This window comes from Thamnophis elegans, chromosome 2 (genome assembly GCF_009769535.1).
Source record: "Thamnophis elegans isolate rThaEle1 chromosome 2, rThaEle1.pri, whole genome shotgun sequence".
NCBI classification, from domain to species: Eukaryota; Metazoa; Chordata; class Lepidosauria; order Squamata; family Colubridae; genus Thamnophis; species Thamnophis elegans.
In genome coordinates, this window is record NC_045542.1 from 143,302,947 (window position 1) to 143,328,985 (window position 26,039).

Consider the following 26,039-nt stretch of genomic DNA (forward strand, 5'->3'; position numbering starts at 1 on the left):
TACTTTTGGCAATATAGTGTATGTTTAAAAAAAACCCATATTCACACAATGTTAAGGAATGCTCTCCTGCATAACAGCAATGATCTGCATAAATTGCATTTTAAGGTGTAAACATCACTTTTCCCTACAAAGGTTTCATGCCCCTTGATTTCATGATTCCTAGTTATGTAAATTTGTAATTTTGCTAATGCTTTCTTGTTTATTTATACCTGCCAGTATGCGTGTTTGAAGTTACATAAAAGTGTGAGATCTTACCCACACAAGCAGATAACTAGACCTATGAATGCAGCATAACCAACAATCCTCCCACTAACATTGATCTTGGGTGATGGTAAATCTGTCTGTTTTGAAACTAGAAAAGAATGTGTTCTACTTCAAACCTGAACATTAGGCTAGAGCACCAACAGATGCCCTTTTTTCATGCAATTCTGAATATCCACTAAGAATAAATTCTTTAAGACATAGTTTGGGGTGGATAAAACAATCTCTGGAAGCTGGGAACTCTTGCTTCCAAAAAATAATCTCTGAAATCAACAGCCTGAAATGTCTTTAAGAAGAACGTGACAGGGAGTGTGCATGTTGCAACATTTGCACTGAGGATGGGTGAAAATCATTTTTAGGAAATAAAATGGATGGCTTTACGCATACGTGGAAGGCTTTGTTAATGTACGTTGGAGTGTAGCTGATCAAATCCTCCTTTAGAAGATGCCAACAGAAAAGACAAGCTGAACTGATCCCCAGGCGTGTTGGAAAAAGTTAAGACTCGTTCCTCATGTTTTATTGTAAAAATAGTGCAAGAACACACATCTGCAAGGTTTCTGTCAGCATACAGCACCATCCCTGGAATAGGTTCTCTTCAGCCTTGGTCAGAGCAGCTGATGATTTGGGAAATGGCATGTAGCCCTGCGTCTTTAGCAAAATGGCACTTCTGTGAAGGGAGCAGTTCATGATCGTGGCTGCACGAGCCCCATGAGACAAAAGAGGCTCTGGAAATGCACAAGGGACCCATCATCAGAAAAGACGCTTCTCATATCTAGGAAATGAAAGGAGTTGGGTTAAGCAACAACAAAATAATGTGGAGGGAGGGAGGGAGGAAGGAAGGAAAGGGAAGGAAGGAAAAGGAGGGGAGAGAAGGAAGAAAAGGGAAAGAAGGAAAGGGAAAAAAGGAAAGGGAGAGATGGAAGGAAGGAAGTAAAGGGAGGGATGGAAGGAAGGAAAAAAAGGAAAGGAAAGGGAGGGATGGAAGGAAGAAAGAAAAGGGAGGGGAAGGAAGGAAGGAAAGGAAGGAAATAAGTGAAGTGACAGCTGATTACTTGGAAATCATCTATCTCTTGTCTTGTTAGTTCATATACAGTTTATACTGACTTTTCTAACTCAGCCTCCTTGGGCATCAAGAGTACCATATTCTGGCCCCAGTAAAAATCCAAATCCATCTCAACAGTGAAGACTGGCTTCAGATAGTGATGGTGCCTGGCTGGCTAATGGGAAAATCTTCCTTGAGAGAGAATCCCCCTTTTCTGATACGTGTGGTAGAAGATACAGTGATCAAAAATGCAATTTTCCACACCAGAAGCTCTAAAGCTAATTTGCACTAGAGTTCAAACGAAACTTGGGTTAGGGCTTAAAAAAAAAACCATGACGATGGAGAGTGGGTAGTCTTAATAGGGAGCCACTTCCTTTCGGGAGGGGAAGATGGGCTGAAGAGTGGCTGGTAAGACTGAGGAGAGTGCTGCTGTGGAAGGTGACTACTACTAGTAGTAGATGCAATTAGGTTGCCTCCTGATGGTGGTTCCAGCACTTTTGTCCCCTGTGAGATGGGTGTTCACTCATGTTGGGCCTGAATCCAAACAGTGTTGGGCTGACTTGGATTCCTGTAGATTTCCCTGGAGGTCTATTGGGAAGGCTGGTAGAAGTGGGGGAGGGATTCCCTGTGGAGCCAGCCACGGAGATCCTACTGAACAGAAGCTGGGCTTCCATTACCTACAATACTACTCTCTATTACCTGCCCCAGAGAAACAGCAATGGCTGCCTCAGAATGAGGACTCAAAAAAAGGTAAGATGCCTTAAGCCCAAGGCATCAGAGAAGGCTTCTGATTCATTTACAGCAGTGCATTGCTGCTGTCAGCTTGCGAGTCGGCCAAGAAAACCCACCGAGCTTATGAAACACAAAAGACAATAAACCATAACAAAAAGGAAACTTGGGACTTTGCCATAATTAGGAAGAGTCCTTGGCAGAGTGGATGGGCAGGCTTGCTTGCTCTCTGGAAGAAGAAGGAGGAGGAGGAGGTGATGGTGGAGGAGGCGAAGAGGAGGAGGAGATGGAGAGGAGAGGACAAGAAGAAGAAGAGAAGGAGAGGAAGAGGAGAAGGAGGAGGAGGAGAAGAAGAAGAAGGAAGGAAGGAAGGAAAGAAAGAAAGAAAGAAAGAAAGAAAGAAAGAAAGAAAGAAAGAAAGAAAGAAAGAAAGAAAGAAAGAAAGAAAGAAAGAAAGAAAGAAAGAAAGAAGCCAGGAAAGGGAAAGGTGTCTCTTCTGCCACAGAAAGCAAGGCAAGAGCCTTTCTAAGTGCCGCTTCAGAACAATCGGAAGGGAGAGAGCTCCACTTATTCAAAATGAAAGGTTGCACAAAACAAGCTTACGAGTGAAGGCCGTGAACCCCTCCTTCCACCTGAGCAGACGTCGTTCTCTTCTCGAATTTCAGCTCTCCGGAATACATCATGGCCCTGGCGGTCAAAGGGAAGAAAAAGCAACCTTCCCCATCTGCCACAGCACAGGCACTAAAACCGAGGGGCTGTACGAATGACCCAAATCGATCTTTACCAGGAATTGAAGCCTTGCTTCATAGATTTCCAAACACGCAGGCACACAGCCAATGGCCACAGCAGCTCCAAAACTGCGCTTGAGCTACAGACCAGGGTAATGACGGAAAAAACAGTTCCTGCTCTCACCTCAGCTGTGTTAAACTCTTTGAACCGATATCTTGGCAGGAGTGCTGGATGCCAGCAATCAGGTATGGCACAAACTTGTGGATGGAGCCCTTGTCCTGCACGGCCCCAGAGACACCCTGGGCCACCTTAATTTTATCCGTCTCACTGAGAAGAAACAAATCACGGAGAAAAGAAATGTTTGAAAGGAGAAAAAAATACTAACTACCTGTCCAAAAGTATTGATTTATTTCATTCTGGCAACCTTCTAGAGGAAGGTAATCCTGATAAGGTGAAAAAGCCCTGAAGCTTTACACAAACGTTCTCTTTTTTGCATGGATTTGTTTGTTGGCACACTAAGGGAGCCGAGGTGGCGCAGTGATTAGAGTGCAGTACTGCAGGCTGCTTCAGCTGACTGCTAGCTGCAGTTTGGCAGTTCAAATCCCACCGGCTGAAGGTTGACTCAGCCTCCAAGGTGGGTAAAATGAGGAACCAGATTGTTGGGGGGGGGAGGGGAGGAGCAATAGGCTGACTCTATAAACTGCTTAGAGAGGGCTGTAAAAGCACTATGAAGCGGTATATAAGTCTAAGGGCTGTTGCTATTCTAACTATTCCTCTTACCTGAAATATCTGTTCTGGCTGCCCAGGTTCTTGTCCATTGCATCAAGAGATCCCATGCCACGATATTTCTTCAGCCTGATCCCATCAGAGAAAAAATACTCCCCTGGGGCTTCTGAGGTAGCAGCTAGAAGGGACCCCATCATCACTAGAACCAGGAAAAACAAATGCTAGCAACAGTGTGTGAGGGGATGTGGAAAAAAACACAACAGGAAATAGGACAGGAACTTGGGGGAAGCAGGTTAACTTTGATATCAGCTCCTCGGATGAAGCTAATTGCGTTCGTGTGCTGAATATGCCCGTAAACTAATCAAGGAGAGAAATTCTAAGGAGGAATTTCCTGACAGGTAGAACCATTAATCAGTGGAATGACTTGCCTCCAGAAGTTGTGGATGCTCCATCACTGGAGGTTTTTAAGAAGATGTTGGACAAGCATTTGTCTGAAATGGTATAGGGTTTCTTACCTGAGCAGGAGGTTGGACTAGAAGACCTCCAAGGTCCCTTCCAACTCTGAAGCTATAATTATTCTGAAGCTATAATTATATACAAGTGCTTTCTATCTATCATCTCTCCAGTGGTGGGTTTCAAAAATTATTCAAACCTACTCTGTGGGTGTGGCCTCCTTTGTAGGAGTGGCTTGCCACCCATGTGACCAGATGGGAGTGGTTTGCCGCCCATGTGACTGGATATGAAGATGCCGACGACACTTGTCAGAACCACCTTAAATTACCTCACACACAGCACTGGCATGCATAAGAATATGATGTAAACTTGTTCTTTAAAGGGCATCTTTGTTTTGCATTAAAACAACTTCAACACACGCAATGTTCTGATTGTACCACAAACGCAGTAGTCATCCTTACCTTTCACAGAAGCACTGAGTTTTATAAATATGAGCATGATAGTGTAGAATAATCATATCCAAGGACCAGTGGTGGGTTTCAAAAAAATTTGGAACCTCTTCTGTAGGTGTGGCCTGCTTTCCGGGTCCACTGGTGGAACCTCTTCTAACCGGTTCGGCAGATTTGATGAACCGGTTCTACCGAATAGGTGCGAACTGGTAGGAACCCACCTCTGCATCTCTCCCTCCCTCTCTCCATCTATCATCTCTCTCTCTCTCTCTCTCTCTCCATCCATCCATCCATCCATCCATCCATCCATCCATCCATCCATCCATCCATCCATGTATCTGTCTGTCGTCTGTCTGTCTGTCTGTCTGTCTCTCTATCTATCTATCTATCTATCTATCTATCTATCTATCTATCTATCTATCTATCTATCTATCTCTATCTATCTCTCTATCTGTATCTTCCTGGCAAATTCCCCAATATAGGCATGGTTCCTAGCCATGCATTTGAGCCACAAACATGATATATACTACAAGACATCTCTATGGTCTTATGTTAGCAAACAATTCCCTTCCCTTCCAAAGGCTGTGCCTGGAAATGATAATGATCCCATGAGCTGAAAGTAGGTGTTAGTAAGTCATTTGTGATTCCAATCTCACCCGTGGAAGCGCCCAGGGCAAGGGCCTTGGCAATGTGTCCAACCGTCTGGATGCCTCCATCAGCAATCACTGGCACACCAAATCTTCTAGCATACTCGGACACTTTGTAGACGGCTGTGGCTTGGGGCCTGCCACACGCTAAGACTAAACGGGACAGATGAAGACGACAAGAAGCAAAAGAAGTAGTTGACGTTACTCTACGGCAGAACTCCTAACATGTAAGGGTCCTCAAAGTGCATGGCATTTTCAGCATGAGACACCTCCCCTCCCCCCCAAAAAAGCAAATCTATTTTCAGAAAAGGCATCCTTTTCAGCCATTTCTTCCCAAAGTGTATCGAGGGAGTTGCATATCTTTCCAATTGTGGCAAACCTCAGAGGGGATTTCCCCCACCAGAGGCATATATATAAATCCATGCAAGTCTGATGATTAGTAGTTGGTTCCAGTCAACCTACTTGCGGGTACCATTCTCCAGCCACAATAACAGTCATTATCTGTAATAAAAACTTGGTGTTTACTGGCTGATCAGAATCCAGCATCTCGCACTGAAGTTTTCATCAAGCTACTGTGTTTCCCTGAAAATAAGACCCAGTCTTTTGTTTTTGCCTCCCAAAGAGGCAAAAACAAAAGACTGGGGGGGGGGGGTCTTTTCCACTGTCTCACCTCACAGCGGTGGCACTGACTGCCCCGGCCAACAGGAGCCCATGTGGCTGCTGCCGGCCCACTTCTTCTGCGGGCACTTGCCGCTGCTCGCGCATGGCACACCCCACCCTCCATTTTGGCAGGGGTCGGAGTGGAGTGTGGGAGGCCTGCCTGCAACTGTCCTAAGGTAAGCGGGTGCGGGGCACGAGGGGGCAGCTCTCCCCCTTCCCCACCTTAGCTTGATTTTTACCCGAGCGCCTCATCCCACCTCATGCAATCAGGTGCAACGGCCTGGGCGGGGTCTTAACTAGGGCTTATTTTGGAGGTACGGCTTATACTGGGTGCATATATAAAAATCAATATAGGTCTTATTTTCTAGATAGATCTTATTTTCAGGGAAACACGGTAGCTACCCCTCCAACACAGGGTGACTGAAACCAAAGCAAAATGTCATCAGTTGGGAAGAGAAACAAATATATCTCCAAAATATATCAGCCAGGGCTCTTTTATGCTTTGCATCAAATTGTGTGGCCTAGACTTGTAATTGATAGCCAAGGCCATGCACAGAGATTGGCATCAATGACAACCCTCCCTCCCACTAAATAGGACAATTCTCCCCAATGGGCTTTTAATTCAAAAGTCTTTTTCACCATTAGTTAGAGCAGTGATTCGGATTCGTTCAGAACCGTGCAAAATTAGAGCACAAACTTCCCGTTAAATGCAGAGTTTCGGTACCGTCGGCACTGCCAAAGTCAACTCAGTGCTTCTCCAAGAAACTGGTTCCCACACAAATCACTTTCGCGCCAACTCAGCTGTTGTGTTTCCTTTCAATTTCTAGGACAGTGGTCGTGAACCTATGGCATGCATGCCAGAAGTAGCACTCAGAGCCCTCACTGTGGGCATGCGCGCCGTCACCCCAGGTCAGTTCTACCGTGTTTCTCCCTGGCGTTTCCCGCCATTGTTTGCAGGGAAACAGAAGCTCGTGAAAGAAAAAGACCTTGCCTCTTGTAGAGCTGCCGGTGTTGGAAGGCCCCACCTCCCGCCAGCCAGCTGGTCTTTAGGTCGCTACTGCGCATGCGCGGGCCAGAGAGAGAGAGAGAGAGACTTGCAGTTTGGGCACTCGTTCTCTAAAAGGTTCGCCATCACTGTTCTAGGGCCATGTAGAGACAACCCCACCAGTTTGAATGTATCTAACAGCAACTGCATTGAACTGGAATTCAAATTAACCATGAAATGGGCTGCCAGCGAAATCAAAACAGCGTTAGTCCTAAAGAGATGGTCTCATGTCTGCAAAGAAAAACATCAAAGCTAAAACAAATTTTTTAAAGAAAAAGGATTTTTTCTATGTTAAGAACTTTAAAACCTATCAAGCGATGTGCACAAACCCACACTTCAAAAATGGTTTGGAAAAATTGCTTCGGGCCTTGCTCGAGTTCAGCGCACGTCTGCTATTCTTTAAACTTTGTTCAAGCTTCCACAAGAGCATGAAAAATGACCCAGCTGCTTGAATAAATAGCAGAGAGACATCAGGTCAGGCAAGGGCCAAAACAGTTTTTTTCCCCAAATAATTTTTAAAGCATGCAGTTATGCTCTAAAATAGAAAAGCAATCTCCGAATAGCTGAGTTTTGCAAGCTGATGTCTATGCAATTGTAGACTGAGACCAACCCTTTAAAGATTAGCATTTGGTGCCATGGAGTGAGAGAATTCAGTTCTCAGCTTCACGATTTCACACAGGTGGCATTGGGTTCAAAGCAGGGTTTGAAATTTGCTAGAGTAATTTGATATGAAATTGTTTTAACCATTTACATTTCCAAAAATAAGAGATACAAAATAGGTAGATGTAGTCTTTTATTGAACGTAATTGTCTAAAAGGCCACAATGATCTCCTTTAAACGTGAGGTACAGTAATATGTAAATAGAACTTTGCTTAATTGGGAAAACAATGGCTTAAACACAACATTATTGTGTTCTTGGGTCTACACTCAAACCCTTGCTGGACATTTAGCCATTTTAATAATGGGTGTGCAGATGTTTCATCCCATAACATCCCAATCCTGTAATAGGGCTGCTCCAGCTGTTCTGGAAGTAGTCCATTTATAATGGCCTGTTTTAATTTTGACATCTCCAAAACACTGGTAACAGCCATGCCAAGATGGTAATAGTTTATTTGGGGTCAGAATTTTTAAGAATATCTAAGGATGGAAGCACTTTCTGACACCAAGTAAGGTACTGCTACCCAAGTGACCCCCCTTGGTTAGACTGGCAGTGATTTGCCAGGAATTCAGGAAAAATATTTTCCCCACACTCTCATAACATTTAGGCCTATTCACAGATCGTGCTGAACCATAAAGTAATTAAGTGGCAAACATGTTATGCGTCATTCACGTGGCCTCCAGTTTCTCCCGAGAGAGGGTGACTGGACCAGATTCACCCACCCAGCTTTCATGCCTAAAATGGGACTAGAACTCACAATCTCCTGGTTTACTAGGCCAGGACCTTGACCATTACACCAAATTGGCTCTCCAGTTTGAATAATGAATAATGAACAATTATTATTGTAGAATGTAACGCTATGGCTCTGAAGCACAACTGAGGTACTGCTACCCAAGTCACCCCCTTGGTTGTCCAATAGAGACTGGCAGGGATTTGCCAGGAATTCAGGAAAAATATTGTTTCCCACTCTCATAACATTTAGGACTATCCACAGATCGTGCTGAACGATAAAGTAATTTAAGTGGCAAACATCTTATGCACGTGTCATTCACGCGGCCTCCAGTTTCTCCTGCGCAAGCTTTTGCACATCCCAGTTTGTGGTTTGGCAATGATTAAATATGTCATCTGAACCCAAGATGATAGTCCGTATAATGTAAAATGAATGTTTCAAACCAGAACAACTCATGATTTGTGGCACGCTTCCTCTATTCCCATTTAACCATTGTCAAAGCATGGCTAGAGGTTTGGAACCTGTCTCTCCACCCATTCGGAGGATGAGCCGATAGCCCTTCACATGCGGAACACATTAACTCAGTTTAAATCAGCGGTTTCGTAAATAAGTATAATATGTGCACATAATTCAATGGGAGATGGTTGAGTCATACTTTGAATTTGTGGGATCTTTAGATACTATTAAGTAGAGCTTTGAAGTATTGGGGGGGGGGGGAATGTAATACCTGCCTGCAACTTCTTAAACCAAACACATCTCAATTGGCTTAATATAAATTTGACATTAAATTCAAAACTAAAAAAATACAGTGCCAAGTTAAAAAACTAACCTAATTGCACCTATTTTACATCACAAGAATCTACAACATTAAAAAACAACTGAACAAGAGGAAGATGCATAATTCAGCAATTTGAGAGTTCTTCCCTCCTTGAATTATTTCCACAATACTAGCATTCTTCAGAGTAGATTTTGGAAATCTACCCCAAAGAATGCTACTATTGTGGAAATAATTCAAGGAGGGAAGAACGTTTCCAAAATCGGAAAAAAAAAATGATGCCAGGGTTTAAAAGAAGCCATAATTTTAGCTGTCATCACTCAAACAACGTCACAATCTTTCTACATGTTTTTTTTTAAATCTACAAACAGCCTGGGGAATTCTGGGAATTGAAGTCCACACATGTTCCAAGTGGACAAGATTTTTATTTAGAAAAATTACATGAGTTAGTAGAGTCACTCAAGTTTGTCAATCAGAAGAAAAATGCCATATTTATCTGGGGAATATCTAGCAAACAGCTATCTCAGACAAAGGATCAGGAAGCCTTGGAGAAACAAGCGATTACTTCTTCCTTCAAGAAGTCTCTTATTGATCAATAAGAAACATCTATGAGGTGATAAAAGTTCCACAGCAAAATATGCTGACACCTTCTTTCACACTGGAAAATAATTTCTTCCAGGAAAAAGTATCCTGAATGGGCAACACAAATTACCGTATTTTTCGGACTAAAAAAACGGTGTATAAGACGCACCAAGATTTAGAAAAGGTAAATAAGGGGAAAAAAAGGTTTTCTCCTCTATGGCCTCCAGAAGCACACTGCAGGCTTCAGCAGGGCTGGGGGAAGGCAAAAACACCCATTTTTCACCAAAACGGGGGGATTTTTCCCTTCCCCCAACCTTGCTGAAGTCTGCAGAGTGTTTGGGGGGAGGCAAAAACAGCCCATTTTTCACAAAAATGGGATGCGGGGGTGGGGCTTCGGGAAGTAAAAAATGGCTGTATTCAGTGTATAAGATGCATCAACATTTCCACGCTCTTTGTGGGGGGGAGGGAGGTGCGTCTTATACTCCATTTCAAATCCGGAACACACTGCCTACAAAGGATTACTTAACTGAATAAGTGCTCACTTTAAATTACACAGATAGAGATTTAATTAAAACATTTAAATGACTGCCTCGCATGCCATAAGCGGGGGAAGCACAGGTGGATCGTGAGCGGGCGTGCCGCACCCATAATGCAATGCGCGATATCCCCCCCCTCCAGCAAGCATGCGCGCATGACAGGCACTTCCCCCCATTTTTTGCATGCTTTTTTTGCCCTCCTTAGGCTCCAGAGGCTTTATATAAGCCTGGGGAGGGCGAAAACTGCGTCCCCACCCCCCGCAGGCCCTCTGGAGGCTTCAGGAGGCTTCCCTGAAGCCTTCGGAGGGCAGAAAATGACCCTACAAGCAAACCAGAAGTGACTTGTGGGTTGCTTGTAGGGCCGATTTTAGCCCTCCGGAGCATTCAGGAGCCCTCGGGATGCTTCCCTGAAAGCTCCAGAAGACAAAAAACAAAGTGACTTCCGGTTTGCTCGTAGGGTCGTTTTTTGCCCTCCGGAGTCTTCAATGCCTCGCGTGCCCTGACAAATGGCTCCACATGCCACCTGTGGCATGCGTGCCATAGGTTCTCCATCCTGGGCCTAGAGCAATCATTCATCAGAGTACAAATGCCCTTCCTGGCAGGCGTAAAACACCACCTGTATAGCTCTAAAAGAAATGGGATCCCTTTTTCCCTTTGGAACTGGCCTGCATTAACACAATACGTATCCAATAATCCTAACAATATGTCCCTAAATCACATTTTAAACCTAAACCTTAGTAGTTGAAGAATTTAGACCAACTCACATTATAGCCAAATTTAACATCTGAAAGAGAAAGCACATTACCTATTTTGCATTTCATACAATGAAAATTTAACCAATTTAACTTTTGGTGTTACAGAGATTCAAATTATAGCTTAACGGTGTGCAAGTAATTACAGAATTTGGGTCTATAAAGAAGAAAAGGAAGAGAGGAAAAAAGGAGCCTTTTAAAATTTCAGTTAAAATTTCAGATTTGAGGAAGGAAAACCTTCATTTGATAGCAACAACATTAGAACCCTGCTTTTGGGAAATACTCAAAAGACAACAACACAACAACAACAACTCAGTTTTAACACCCCAGTGTCCAAAGCCGTAAGACCTCAAGTGTGTCTCTAACCAGATTATGCTCAAACAAGCAGAAGGGTAGGAGGAGATAATGGGCAGCCAATCAGAGCCGTCCTCCAAGCCACGGAATTAAGGGGCAGGGAAGGGGGCAATGACTTACTATAGGTGCCAGTGACCGCGGAAGGGCATTTGGGGCTGTGGGACTTTAGGTCTGGAGGGACCTTTGGAACAGCTGAACAAGACAAAAACACACACAGTTTAGAGATAAAAAGGGGGAGGAACAAGCAAATACTCTCCTGAACAGTGAAACTGGGCAGCCAGGCCACACTCCAATCCCTGCAGGGAGCGGGTGGGGGGGGGAGGAAACGCCTCCAGCTATGAAACTGCCCTGGCTTTAAGAACCCATAAGCCTCTCTTTGTTGTTTCTGATGCTGATTCGACACACAACTGCAACATGTTCACGGGCTCTTCTGACCTCAGTTGCTCAAGAGTAATATCTCGGCCACTCCACTCAGAATTTGGGACAGATCAAAAGGGATCTAATCACCCACTAGACTACACCCCCCCCCGCCCACTCCCTTCCCAAAATGCTGTATATATTTTTGTCCGGCAATCCACTGGGTCGAATCAGGCTGATGGCCGTGCAACACTACTACCCTTTACCTTCTTGTGTGATGCAGATGGAGCCGCTGCCCATGCCAACCCTCAGGGCGTCAGACCCAGCGTCAATCAGGTTCTTTGCCTGGGCCGCTGTCACCACTGAGAAAAGGGAGAAAAAAAGACGTGTAAGGAAATTGGACTCCATTCACGCAGCGGCTACTGTCACTCCAACGCGAAAGACGCGGCTCCTCCTTCCAAATCAACAGGATAGTTTTGTACAAGACCGTTTTTCAGGCTGCAGGCGGTTCCTTGACTTGTGACTGCTCGCTTAACGACACATCAAAGTTACGACAGCTTCAGAAAACGTGACTTACAACCTGGGCTTTCACTTACAATTTTCGCGGCTCCTCAGCGGTTAAAAGATTGCAAATTAGGTGCCGGGCAACTGGCTTACATCTACGACTGGTTGTCACATTCCCAGCGGTCACATTATTTGTAATCTTTTTTTTTTTGGCCAATTTCCAGCAAAAAAACACCAACAACCACCTCTTGGGATAGTTGGATTCACTTAACAACCATGGAGATTTGCTTAACAACTGACATAAAATTGTCATAAAATCAAGTCTGGCTCAATTTACAATTGCAGTGACTTACACTCCGGTCTCAGTTGTGGCCATAAGTTAAGGACTACTTGTACAGAGGAAGCCATTATATCATTAGCTGAAATTGTAGGGTAAAATTCCAATTCTTGCTGGACTGTGTTGGACAAATTTGCTCTGACCATTGAAAATTGGGATGATTGTTACTAGGGCAGAGAACTGCAACGGAGCCCAGAATTTTGATCATCAGTCATTGGGGTACGCAATTTGAGGTACCATGTGACCAAACCCAATTTTACAATGGTCATAAAGTGAGTTAATGCTGTTGTAAAGCAAACCTGCATGTCCTTAAGTAAATCCATTCTTCTAGAAACTGCCAAAAAAAACCCAAAAACCATTGCAAATCATGATCACGTGACTGTGGGACCTTGCAACTATTTATAAATGAAACCAGTAATCTAGGACCTGAAATGTGATCACATGACCATGGAGGGGGGTAGCAGTTGTAATTACGGCAATGGGTCGTAAGCAGTTTTTTTAAAAATCGCTTGTCACTTTGAATGGTCCGTTAAACAACTGGTTGTAAGTGTAGGACTTCCTGTACACTAATGAAGAAAAAATAGTTGATCTTTATTACAGTTATCCCTTAAGACATTGCTAATTTCTATATTTCATTGATCACATTTGAGTGATTTTAGGATATAAAGGATGTCAATGCACCTGTCTCCTCATCCATAGCATAGTGGTGGGTTGCAGGCGGTATGCCCCAGTACAGGTGCTTTGGAGCCTGCCTGGAGCACCGGATACCGTTCCGGTATGGTGCTCCAGAGGGCCCATCCACCCGCCCAAGCTCCTTACTGGTCTTTTAAGTCTTCGGTGCTTCCGCACATGGCGCATAGAGTGCCTGCACAATGCTCCACTGAGCAGCTGGAGCGTTGCGGAGGCTTACGGAGTCGCTAAAATGCATGCACGCACTGCGGACGTGTTGCGCGCTTCCATGAGGACATTACTGGACCCGAAACCCACCACTGCCATAGCACATTTTATGAACTCAGCCAAATGTTCATCAAACACATACCAGCTGCATTACAAACCAAAGCTGAATAGTTACCATTGCCTCCAATGACTTGCAGATGAGGATATTTCTCCTTGATGTATTTGATCATGTTGATTTGAAAAATGGAGTTGCCCTGAGATGAATCCTAAGAAGAAAAAGAAGATTCCTGTACTGCTCTTTAAAAAAAAAATTAAAACCATTTGAGTTGGAATCTGACATTCTGTACAAGAACATGCCAAATTCTTCTTTCCAGCTACTCGTTAGTACTGAATTTAAACGGAAGCAACTCAGCATAAGAGCTAATTGAATCGATCAGCAACTTTCAACAATACGAGCCCTAATCCCTCAGAACAGCTACAACAATTAAAATTTCACCTAATTATCAAAGCTTGTCTAGCATGAAGTTCAGCCATTATCTCCCTTGCTACTCTTCATGGGAGCTCCCATTGTCTCCAAGACTTACCAATACAATGACATCAACTCCAGCTTGTGCCAGCAGATCAAGACGGTACCTATCGTCTTCATGAGTCCCAATGGCTGCCCCACAGAGCAACTGTTTTTTGGCATCCTTTGATGCCAGAGGATAGTCCCGATTCTTCTTCAGATCTGTGCGAGCAATTATGGCCACCAACTCTCCCTTTTCATTAACAATTGGCAATTTTCCTTGAAATTAAAAAAAAAAACCAGTGCTGTTATTTCCGAGGAACAATTTTGGCTCCCCCCTCCTCTTTATTATATAGATGGAAAATTCCAGTTCCCTTTTCAGTTTAATTGGCTATATTAGCATTTTTGATAACATGGCAACTAAAGTTACACAGCCTAGTACCTTCATTAAATTGAATTCCAAAGCATCTGATACCTAATTCAGCTAAGGCTACAGAAGATGAATAATTAACTGGGGGGGGGGAGAGAAAATAGGATATCTATTGGAAGCTGTGGTTCAGAATGTTTCTTTTTCTTTATAATAGTATTCATAGGTGCAGTGCAACAACACCATTTATTCAATATGTTTTTGTTTTATTTTGATCTACAAGAACCCAACTGTTACGGCTTAAATTGGAAAAAAAATCATGATGCCTTATTCAAATCTGGCTTAGCCCAAAGTATCAACCTATTAAAAGTGAGGATTTAACTAGGATTTGAGCACAGAAGCTAGATGGTTTCCCCCCACCCTCCAAATGGATAATGGGGTTATTTATTTACTGTAGCTATTTGTATGTCACCAGATAATATATTTGAATGACTGAATCGCCTCACTTCAAACAATATGGTCCTATTATAACAATCTAGAACTACACTAGAAAATGCTGATACTGTACAATGTTGCATATTTACTTAAGAGGTTAGCAGGATTAATAGCAATAGCACTTAAATTTATATACCGCTTCACAGTGCTTTACAGATCTCTCTAAGCTGTTTAGAGTCAGCCTATTGACCCCAACAATCAGGGTCCTCATTTTACCCACCTCGGAAGGAGGGAAGGCTGAGTCAACCTTGAGCCTGGTGGGATTTGAACTGCTAAATTACAGGTAGCTGGCAGGCAGAAGTAGCCTGCAGTACTGCACTCTAACCACTGCGCCACTGTGGCTCTTAAATGTACATTAAATACTTAAATACATGAAGAATGTAATAGTGTAATATTCAATACATAAACTATTTTGTAGCTATTCTCACGTACCTTTTTTACTCCTCTGCAAGATTTCATTTGCTTCTTTTAATGTAACTCCTGCAGGAGCTACAACAAGATCTTCCCGTTTGGTCATGATCTACGAAAAATAAAAAACTAAAGTAAGACAAATGTCTTTTCCGTTTTGGCTGAGAAAAGCAGCACTGTCTAATAGGGAAATATTTGTCAGTCCAGAGTAATCTAATTAAATATTTCTTATTAGGGAGGAAGAAAGACCTTTCAGTCAGACTTGATACAATTAGCTTAATGCGGAAAGGAGCAATTTACCATAATGGAAGGAAAGTAACTTAATGCCAGACATTACTGTCCTCAAATCACAAATTAGCACAACTTAAAGTAATTGTTTCTATCTGGCTTCTCAACCAGTGTTACAGATCTGTTTCAGACATAACTTCAGATTTAACAGTTCAGTTTCAAAACCACAAGTGAAATACCGTATTTTTCAGAGTATAAGATGCACCAAGATTTTGAAAAGGTAATGTTTTTTAAAGTTTTTGCTCTCTGCAGGCCTCCCCAAACCTAGGCATGCCTCATTTTTTTGTGAAAAACGGGGCATACAGAGATTTTGAGAGGCCTGCAAAGTGCTCCTGGGGGCTGGGGGACAAAATCGAATAAAAAATTGCCTGCGTTTAGCTAATTCCCCCCCCCCCCAGCCGCCAGGAGCACTTTGCAGGCCTCCCAAACCCTCTGCATATCCATTTTTGTGAAGGGGGCAGGGTTTCGGGAGGCCAAAAATTCAGTGTATAAGACACACCCAGATTTTCATCCTCTTTTTTGGGGGGGGGAGGTGCATCTTATACTCCATAAAATACGGTATTCTTAAAAATAAAAGAAAATCCATCAGTAACGTTTTTCACCTCCAATGTCTGTCCCAATCTTATGATTCCATGATTATAAGCAATAGCCGCAACATTAGGAAAACTGAAACTAATGCTATTCTGTATTAATCGCTTACAAATCTTATAGCTTGGAACACTATGGAGAAAGTGCTAGAATTAGTTTTTCCTTCTGGAATCTAATTGTTGTTGTAGATGGGCTGTATGTATTAGTGTGTTAAATAGTGAATGTTTAATCACAAGTGCCCCCAGCTACAAACTGAAGCAGTGTAGCCTAGACACAGGCACTCATTCTCATTTGCCTACAGATTCAATGTCGAAGACTGAAGGATTAAGATGTCTGACCTCACAGAAATTCTATTTGGAGCTGTTTCACGGTAATCGGCTGTAGCTTTTCCTTCCCCCGTTTCCACCTTATCAGAAATCCTTTAGAAATGTATTACAGGCAATTTCTGTCTGAACTTTAAATCATGCCATTAGCTGATCTTGGTCAGCACAAATCCAAAAATAGCACAGGGAACCAGAGCCAAGTGTAAGACAGGTTGGAATGCTGCAGTGCTAAAAAAACCCACATCCAGTTACAGTAGTGACATGGATGCTCGTTCCAAAAGGCTTTTCCCATCAGGCAATGGGAAGACAGTCAGCTGGCCGGACAGGGAAATAGTAACTTGCAAAAACAAAGGCTGTGCTGTATGCTCTCTGGAAAACAGGGGCAGGGCTTGGAATAGGCTTTTAGAACGCGGTTGCTGAGGGAAACAAAATACCGCAAAACTAAAAACACATAATATTTAATAGGTCCGTGATGGTGAACCTATGGCATACCTGCCACAGGTGGTACATGGAGCCATCTCTGCAGGCACGAGCCGTTGCCCGAGCTCCACCATGCATGTGCACGCACCGGCCGGCTGATTTTTGGCTGGCCACGCCCACGCCGCCCCTCCTAGGAGTCTCCACCCGGCACGTTGGGGATGCCAGGTAAGTAAACGGGCCTCCTGGAAACGGGCTGTTACTGGCCTCCGGAGGACTGGGGGAGGCTGTTTTTGTCCCCCTGGAGGCTCCAGGAAAGCCTCCATAGCCTGGGGAGAGCGAAAAACAGGCCTACTGGAAGTCTGGAAACAGGTTGCTACCGGCCTTTGGAGGATTCAGGGAGGCCTGAAAGGCCCAAAACGGGGCATGTGGGAGTCGCACGCATATGCGTGGAGGGGGGGAGAGCATGGGGAGAACACGGGGAGGCATTGCTTTATGGGTGTGGTCACAAATGCGCACGCTATTGTGCGCATGCTTTTAGCACCTAAGGGAAAAAAGGTTAGCCATCACTGACCTGGGTGCCTTAGCTCAAATGCAAGCCTTCCTCAAAAGCAATTATCACAAAACATAGCATGGTATCATTAAAGATAACAGAGTAAGGCCTTATCTTTTATATCAGGGGTCTTCAACCTTGGCAACTTTAAGGCTTGTGGGCCTCAACTGGGAGAATTCTGGGAGTTGAAGTCCACAAGCCTTAAATTTGCCAAGGATGGAGACCGCTGTTTTATATAGTCGATGCTGTTTTTTTTAAAATCAATACATCATTAATCAAATTTCTTTCTGACTCTGGTCGGCGTACAATAATGAGGGCCAAAGTCCTTTCTTTTCTTTCAGAGAATCCCTTCACCAACCTCATTAAGGGGCAGATCGTGCTCTTCCTCTTTCAGGAAATCAATGTCTCGGGATGAGATAATCCCCATGAGCCGGCTACCCATCTTCCCATTGTCTGTTATGGGGATGCCACAGAATCCATGACGGGCTTTCGCTTCAAAAACATCTCGGACGCGATCATTAGGGCTCAGCACCACCGGATCTGTGATAAATCCTTGTTCATATTTCTGGAATGGGACACATTAAAAAAGAATGAGAGACTTAGACATGAAAAGAAGAGTCATATCATTCCTAGTAGGGTGCTCTCTATCTTTGCCAGATCCTTTGAGATTATTTATTTATCAGATGTTTAACCAGCCTTTATTACTTCATAAATAACTCAAGAAGGTAGAGATATCCTTCCTCCTCTTTTTTTCCCCTCAACAACAATCCTGTGAGGTAGGCTGGGTTGAGAGAGGGTGACTGGACCAGATTCACCCAGCCAGCTTTCATGCCTAGAACGGGACTAGAACTCACAATCTCCTGGTTTCCAAGCCAGCACCTTGACCATTACACCAAACTGGCTCTCCAGTTTGTATACTGAATGATGAACAATTATTATTGTAGAATATAATGCTATGGCTCTGAAGCACAACTGAGGATTCTCCAAAGTACCAAACTGCACATGTAAGCAAAGTTAAGCAGCATGCAAATAACAGTGCATACTATAATTTTAGCTACCTAGAATGGGAAGCTTCTATCCCAGTGCATAGGAAGGCATCAAAGGAATTATAGTCTGTAAATTTAGATACCATGCATCTTACTCCAAAATTGATTCTGGGCACTTTACAGCTAAAAAGTTACTGTAGAACAGGAGTGTCAACAGGAGTGTCAAACTCGATTTCACTGAGGGCTGCATTAGGGTTGTGTTTGACCTTACGGGGGCGTGGCCAGAGTGGGATTGGCCAGCTCAACGTCACTCATGTCAGGGGCACCTGTAGTGGCCTGAGCACTCTGCCAGTGAAAATGGAGCTTGGGAGGGCTGCGCGCAGCCCTACCGAGCTCCTTTTTTACTGGCAGAAGCACCACGGGCCAGTCCTTCACTGTTTCTAGGCAGTCCTACAGGCCAGATTTAAGCATCCTGTGGGGCACATCCTGCCGGCAGGCCTTGAGTTTGACACCCCTGCTGTAGAATGATAGAAGTGTACTGCACTGTATAAATTAGTAACTGTAATGCCAACATAATTAGAATCAGTTAAATATATCCTGTTTTAGGGCCCACCAGTTGCTGATCTTAACTCTGATCAGAAGACTTTAAGTACTAATTTTTATAAGACATTAACTGTCATAAGACAAGGAATTTGGGAAGAAGAGAAGAGAAAGCACGCAATCACTTATCAATTCAACTTGTCACATGATCTTTCATTTCAGCTATAATAACTAGCACAGACATTTGTGTGGTTTTACCTTAACTTTCCGTACTTCGTTGGCCTGGAATTCTGGGGTACAGTTATGATGGATGAATCCTATTCCTCCTGTGAGCTGAACAAATACAGAAAAAGAAAACACCAGGCTAAAACTAGAATAAGTTCCTTCATTTCCCTCTGCCAAGAGGCAACGAGTTCAGCAGGAATGCTTCCCAGACTGATGCAGTTATTTAAGGAGAAGATTCCATCTTGGAAGGACATAGTGTTAAAAAAGACTGATATGACAGAAATACAAACTTTGAAGAATATGTGTAAAACTCAGCTTTTTAGTTTTATATATATGAAAAACAGGAGGGAAGAAATGGTCAGGTCTATAGCATTAATGAAATCATGTGTTTTTGTTGTTTTTTAAAAAGGGGGGGGCATTTAATTTTTAATCGTGTTACTAAATACCGATGCTTCCTTTCTTTCCTTAGGACCCTTGTGTCCTGAATATTGAACTACCTTTGAATACGCTTTCAGAAAACCAGGAGGCAGCTTGATACAAGGAAAGTGACATGAAACCTGGACAATTGGGGAGCAGCAAAGGAATGTAATACCTAGAAAAACTTTGTAAATAACAAAAAGTGATAGTCAGCCTCATTCTGCCATTAAGATTTATATAGCAGCAATTCCAAAGTTTCTGTCCGCTAATGGGATTACTAGCACCATCTCTTGTATCTTTCATCAAAAACGAATTCTACTGTATCACACAAATCCTAAAGAGCAGCATTTAGGACCGCAGTTCAAATGACGAAAAAGGAAATACGCTCTGCAATTAACCTATCAGGATATCCCTCTGCATTTCCCAAACGTAAACAACCCCACTTCAGATTACGCCAATCCTTCCCTCTCCCCACTTCTATTTACTTACTGCCATTGCAATAGCCATGCTGGCCTCTGTTACGGTGTCCATAGGGGAGGATACCAAGGGGGTTTTCAAGCTTATCTTCTTGGTTAGAGCAGAAGTCAAGTCCTTAAAATAAGCAGATTTATTCGGTAACAAAATGTTACATCCTTTCAAGATACGTACTTCAAGATTCCAATTTTGCCAACATGGGCACAAGGCCATTTAAAAAATGTCTAATTTAAAAAGAATTTTAGATTATTATTATTTTTAAAAAACTTCTATGGCTATGAAACTCTACATTAGTATTATTAAAGAAGAAAGCAGTTATTGCAGAACATTCCTTTAATATGCTACACAATCGCCAATCCCATACTCACCACTTGGTCTGCAGTAAAATCTATGTAGCCAGGGAGAATAAGGAAGTCACTGAATAACAAAGAAGGAAGAAAAATGTTATTGAGCTTGTTTGTGATACAAATACAGTTCTTGTTAACGTGTAAATATAGCTTCTATTTTGTGAATCTTTGTAAGCATGTTTGAGAAATCGCTTGCTATAATTCACATCCCAGAAACTCTGATCCAGACTCAAAATGCTGCAACTAGGCAGGTTATTGCTTAATAAGAACAATCTAACCCTCTTAATAATTACAGAGCTTAATTCCATCCCCGCAAACCTTATTTCCTGATGACGTGTGTAGCTTATTTTCCTCTTCAATCCCAAGAGGGGTTTGTTTGTTTTTTGGCTGATTTTCAAAGAAGATAATTATGCCACTAATTGTAGTCACAGAACTTCAACATAATATGTACCTTGAGCCTAAGAAATTTGTTAATGGAGTGGTGAAATTCAATTTTTTTTACTATCGGTTCTGTGGGCGTGGCTTGGTGGGCGTGGTTTAGCTTGGTGGGCATGGCTTGGTGGGCATGGCAGGAGAAGGATACAGCAATATCTCCATTCCAACCCCACTCTGGGGCCAGCCAGAGGTGGCATTTGCTGGTTCTCCAAACTACTCAAAATTTCCACTACCGGTTCTCTAGAACCTGCTGGATTTCACCCCTGATGTTAGTGGTCAAAGCAGATTTCATCAAATTTCATGCACACCTATGCAGTCATAACACTCGAGCCGTGCTCCTACTCTAACATTGGTCTCAAAAGGGAAGGTAAAATGCAAGAACAAAAAAAATGAACAATGTATAAGGATTCAAAATAATTTAGCAAAAGCAAAAATGTACCCTTAAGCCACAGATTCTAAGGAAAGCAATAGCAATATATTTCCCCCCAAAAAATCTCTCTGTGATTCAGATAAGGGATTGTTTTGTTTTTTTTAAGAATTTATTTTCAACAGTAGAGTTCAGCCCACGGAATTGTTACATAACTAAAACCACTTTAAAAATACGCATGTCCAATTAATTCATTAATTCCAAGGGCTATTTCCAGAACTTTTTTTGTGTGTTTTTGCCTTTTCAAAGGACAGACTCTGTAATTATAACTAGCGTATATACATGGATGTCAGCCCTTGCTTTCTTGAGGAGCAGTGCTAACCAAGATTTCATCTCGAGACCCTGAAAATTACTATATTGAGTGATAAATTTTATTGGCTGTCCATCTTACCACAGGATAACCCGGAGCAACTTATAAAAAGGTAAAAACTATGCAAAGCTATAAGCCATAAACAAAATACTATGAAGAACCAAATAGCCTGGCCTAATTAAAAGATGGAGAGAGTGGGAACAGGGTGGGTAGGAGGAGAGATCTGTTGTTAATCTATCAATCACGTCCACCATGATGCTTCCCCATTGGAGCCTCAAGCTAACTGGCAGAGCCAAGTTTTTATATTCTCATGGAAGGTCAGATTGGAGCTGACCTCACTCACCACTACCAATTAGAGTGAAAGTACTAAACTAGATACACCAGTTGTGACAGGAAATATGATCAAGATTTTCCAGTTATAGGGAAACACTTTCAGAAAAATATGGATATCAGGCAATTGAATTTTGCAAGCACCTTATCATGCACCTATCTATTGGAATTTCCTTCTAATCTTTCTATTCCCCACTAATCAGTCAGAACTGATGAAGCTGTCTGGATGAGAAGCAAAACGTTTTCAGGGAAAAAAGCAAGAAAGTCCAGTTGCCTTTTGAAAAGCACCGTTGGGACAACCGTGACCTGAATGATTGAGAATCTCCACAGACATTCAAGAGGAAATGCTAGCTGATGTTTAACCAAACTATGAATCAAACTTGAAAATCTTCCAGTCCTAAAAAAATCTTCCATTGAACTTCTTATGCAAACAGATATCTAAGGTTATGCTGAAAACGCACAATAAATACTGAGATTTAACCTCTACACACTTTTGTAATCCTAATCTACCTTCTGTACTATTAATGCTTACAAATAACAATTTTATAATGTTGCAATTTTTACATATAATATTTGTATGAATTTCTGAATCTGACTGGAACTTGCCTTAACTATCTCTGTACAAACTTTATGTTGACTCTGACACTAAAATGTGTAATATAAAAATCACTTTCTGCATTAAAATGCAATACAATGAGTAGTGCTAACAGCTTGATGAGAAAAATTGCTTGCTTTAAGGATTTTACTGCATTTATCAGTAGATAGAAGCTGACACCGATTGGTTATAAAGAATCCGGTGTTTCAACTGCAAAGCGTATTGCACATAGATAACAATTATTTATAGATAGCAGTTTTATAAGGCAGGTTATTATGGGAGTATTGCTGGTATGAAAAGACAATCAACTTACAGGATAGGAGTTATTTTTAAAACACTTTCTCAAATGACTTCCTAGGCAGAGAAACTTACGTACGTATGTAAACATGCTCTATCACCAAGAGAATTGGAATCACATGAAACTCCATTTGCTAATGAAGGGGTGAGTATAGAAGAAGACAGTGAATTGAAAACAAATCTAGCAGCTGGAGTTTCTGCCATGTAAGTGATATACAAGTCCTTATTTTTTTTGTTTTTTGGAAAACAATCTCAAACTTTCTGATAGCTATGCCTTATCATTTGAACTCCTTTAATATGATTTTGGCTATTCTCATGAATTTTAACAACTGACTTGTTTTTTTTACTGGTAACTTCCCTGAGTGTGAACGATAAGACATAAACTATAAAAATAAATAGAGTGCCTTATTAACCACCAGCACAAAATGCTCAGAACATGGCTGGAGTGCATTCACTGTCCCTTCCAGTTTCTTATATAAAGATTATGAGCTAAGGACTAAAATTGGTCACATGAAGCAACAGGTGGCTTAGTAATGCATATGCTGTGTCCAAACTTCGTAGAAATACATGTAACCTGAGAAACTATATTAAATGATTCCCTAGGATGGAACTACACCCCGCCCCCAAAAGGAAAGCAAACAGCCCAGTCGCATAGATAGTTCATAGCAACATGTATATTTCACATTTGTGACCACAACATTTAAGAGACAGACACCATTACCTTATAAGCCTGCAAAGTGTAGAATGTTGAGATATGCAGAATATATGTCAAAATGTAAACATTAAATTTAAACTATCTCTTCCCACTTATGACTATAACCATGTTGCTTGTATCTTTAAAATTTATATTGTTTTATTCATTTCCTAATATAATTTGATTGCTTATTAGTAACCTATGACTATCACTAGGTGTTGTATCTTATGATTCTTGATGAGTGTATTCTATTTTATTTTTCTTTATGTACACTAAGATATATGCAACAAAGACAAATTCCTTGTGTATCCAATCACACGTGGCCAATAAATAAATCTATTCTATTGTCAGGAAACAGAAAAGATAGCTAAAATGACCAGAAGATACTCCTCCTTGACCATCAATATGGAATGTAAAGAACAATGATTCCACAAATGTTTATTTTGCTCTGAGTTCTAACCACGCAATGAAAGTAAAGCTACATATAGCTGGAAGAAGAGGTCTCTTTCACTGCTAGTTAGGAGAGAAACGAAGCCTATATTCTCAGGTATTCACACTAGTGAAATTATTACTACTAGATTATTAGATTTACTATATCAGGAACATTTTAAGTTTAAAGGCTCCTTATTTCCTACCATCATCCATACACATCGTTCCAATCATTTTTTAAAAAATTCTACCCTATATACAATTGCGCTTAAGTTATAAAAATCCTCCACCAGGGGAATCTTAGGACATCCCTTTACAGAATAACCGAGAGGGGACTAGCCTACACTAATAATCACGCGCGGCGGTGATCTTTAAGGGGGCGGGGGGAGCTCACTTTTATCTCCAGCGGAAGACTCCGAGGGGCTCCTAAGTTTTCCTTTCGGTCCTCCCCCCCCGCCACCCCCCACCCCAAGCTGGCATTATCCCCGTTGTTTCGATGTTTGGCAACTGGAACTGATTGCCCCAAAAGACGTCGGTCCTCCTGCACTTTCGGAGCATCTTGTCCGCAGAGACCCTGCCAACCCCCGTCCCGCCATGCGGACCAGAGCCGCGTCGCCCTCCTTGGACGCCCGCCCGGTCCATCGTCTTCAACCCTTCAAACGGTGCGGCGGCCAGGCTCCTCGGGACGGTAAGTGTGAGTGGTGATCGTCGCCGGGACGCTTGGAGAAACTCAAGCTCGGGATCATTCTCCCAATCCTCGGGATCCGTCACCATCACTCCCCTCCCGCCTGACCGGGCACCGCATGGCAGGTCAGCTGCCCTGCCGCTGCCACGCTCGTCCGCCTTCCCCTCTCTTCCCTCCTCCTCACTTGTAAGTCAGCCCGTCGCCACAGTTCAGCATCTGCTGCGCCGTGAGCCCGTCGTCCGGCACGTAGCCGGTGCCGCCGCTGATCAAGTAATCGGCCATAGCCCGTCGGGTCGACTCGCGGGGGCCGTCCGACTGCTTGAGCGCGCTGGATACGATTCGCGCGCCTCCTGGCCTCAGAAAGACCGGGACGTCACCGACGCGAGACAGAAAAGAAAGGAGTGCGCGGGGAGGCCCCGCCCCTCCATAGGCCCGGTGACGTCAGTGGAAAGCGGCTTTTTTCTCAAGCTCCTTGGAGGCGGGGCTGCTCTTTTCCTCCCTCCCCCCCCCCCGGCTCTTATTCGAAGCCGAGCTGAAAAGTGAGAAGGGGGCGTGTCCTTTGCCCTTCCCCTTGCTCCTTTTTTTCCTTTTGATGCGCCGAAATAAGCTAGGAGCGCTCTGGAGAGGCATCCTTCTCTCGTTCTTTTAAACGTCTGTGGAGATTCTCTGTCCTCTAAGTCATAGTATAGCCTTTATTGTCATTGTACATCATGTATATATACCAAGACAACTAGACACAAGAACAGTTTTTTTTCCTGAACACCATCACTCTGCTAAACAAATAATTCCTTCACCACTGTCGAACCGTTCACGAAGGCTGCATTAGTATTACTGTTCCTATCACCCATCTCCTCCCACTTATGACTGCAGGGCAGTAACTTTGTCGCTTGTATCATTACGATTTATATTGATATTGTTTCCGGATTGCTTATTTGATGACTATCTTGATGACTACCTATGACTATCATTAAGTGCTGTACCTTATGATTCTTGACGAATGTATTTTGTCTTTTTATGTACAGAGAGCATAGGCGCCAAAGATAAATTCCTTGTGTGTCCACACACTTGGCCAATAAAGAATTCAATTCAATTCAATTCTATACAGCGAAATTAGTTTTAGCCTTACTGGTGCAATCCATAACTAAAAAATACAAACAACATAAATAGTATAAAGAATAATCCCTATGCAAGTAATTAGGAAAAAAAGGGAGGGGGAGAAAAACTAGTCATTTCCACGTGTGCCTGGAGTGATTGTGGTTGATTGTGGTTGTCCCAAAGGTGTTTTTTTCAAGAGGCAAGTAGACTTTCTGGTTTTTCTTTGAAGACGTTTCACTTCTCATCCAAGAAGCTTCTTCAGCTCTGACTGGATGGTGGGGAATGGAAGGATTTATATTCCTTACAGTTATCTGGTGCTAATGAGTGCTAATGACCAAGATGACTGCAAGAAATATATTGTAAATCCTTCCATTCTCCACCATCCAGTCAGGGCTGAAGAAGCTTCTTGGATGAGAAGCGAAACATCTTCAAAAAAAAACCTGGAAGTCCAATTGCCTCTTGAAAAAGCAACTATGGGACTCTTGTTCTTTAGTGGAGCTGCAGGGCACCCATCCGACCTGACTCGTCCTAAACAAGGGCTTAAAAGTAGAAAAAGTCTCCCGAGAACCAAATGCATGTATCCCAC

The 26,039-nt window shown here is 42.7% G+C and overlaps 2 protein-coding genes across 4 annotated transcripts in view; one reads left to right on the top strand and one right to left on the bottom strand.

Moving 5' to 3' along the window:
- The window catches only part of LOC116502680 (zinc finger protein 420-like), a 474,998-nt gene that overhangs the window by 365,211 nt on the left and 83,748 nt on the right, over positions 1-26,039 (top strand). The window lies entirely within an intron of this gene.
- On the bottom strand, positions 743-24,731 carry IMPDH2 (inosine monophosphate dehydrogenase 2). 3 transcript variants are annotated; one of them, XM_032208593.1, is made up of 15 exons: positions 24,543-24,731; positions 20,178-20,226; positions 19,825-19,926; positions 18,952-19,026; positions 17,526-17,732; positions 15,023-15,110; positions 13,808-14,007; positions 13,399-13,489; positions 11,752-11,847; positions 11,249-11,320; positions 5,046-5,189; positions 3,542-3,686; positions 2,945-3,088; positions 2,636-2,719; positions 743-1,033 (listed from the first exon to the last, which is right to left on the bottom strand). In XM_032208593.1, exons 1-15 carry the CDS (start codon positions 24,638-24,640, stop codon positions 1,012-1,014), a joined length of 1,617 nt encoding a protein of 538 aa, XP_032064484.1. In that variant the 5' UTR covers positions 24,641-24,731; the 3' UTR covers positions 743-1,011. The 3 variants fall into 3 exon arrangements, with proteins under 3 accessions (XP_032064484.1, XP_032064483.1, XP_032064482.1); XM_032208592.1 differs by lacking the exon at positions 2,636-2,719; XM_032208591.1 differs by lacking the exon at positions 11,249-11,320 and having other exon boundaries at positions 24,543-24,730.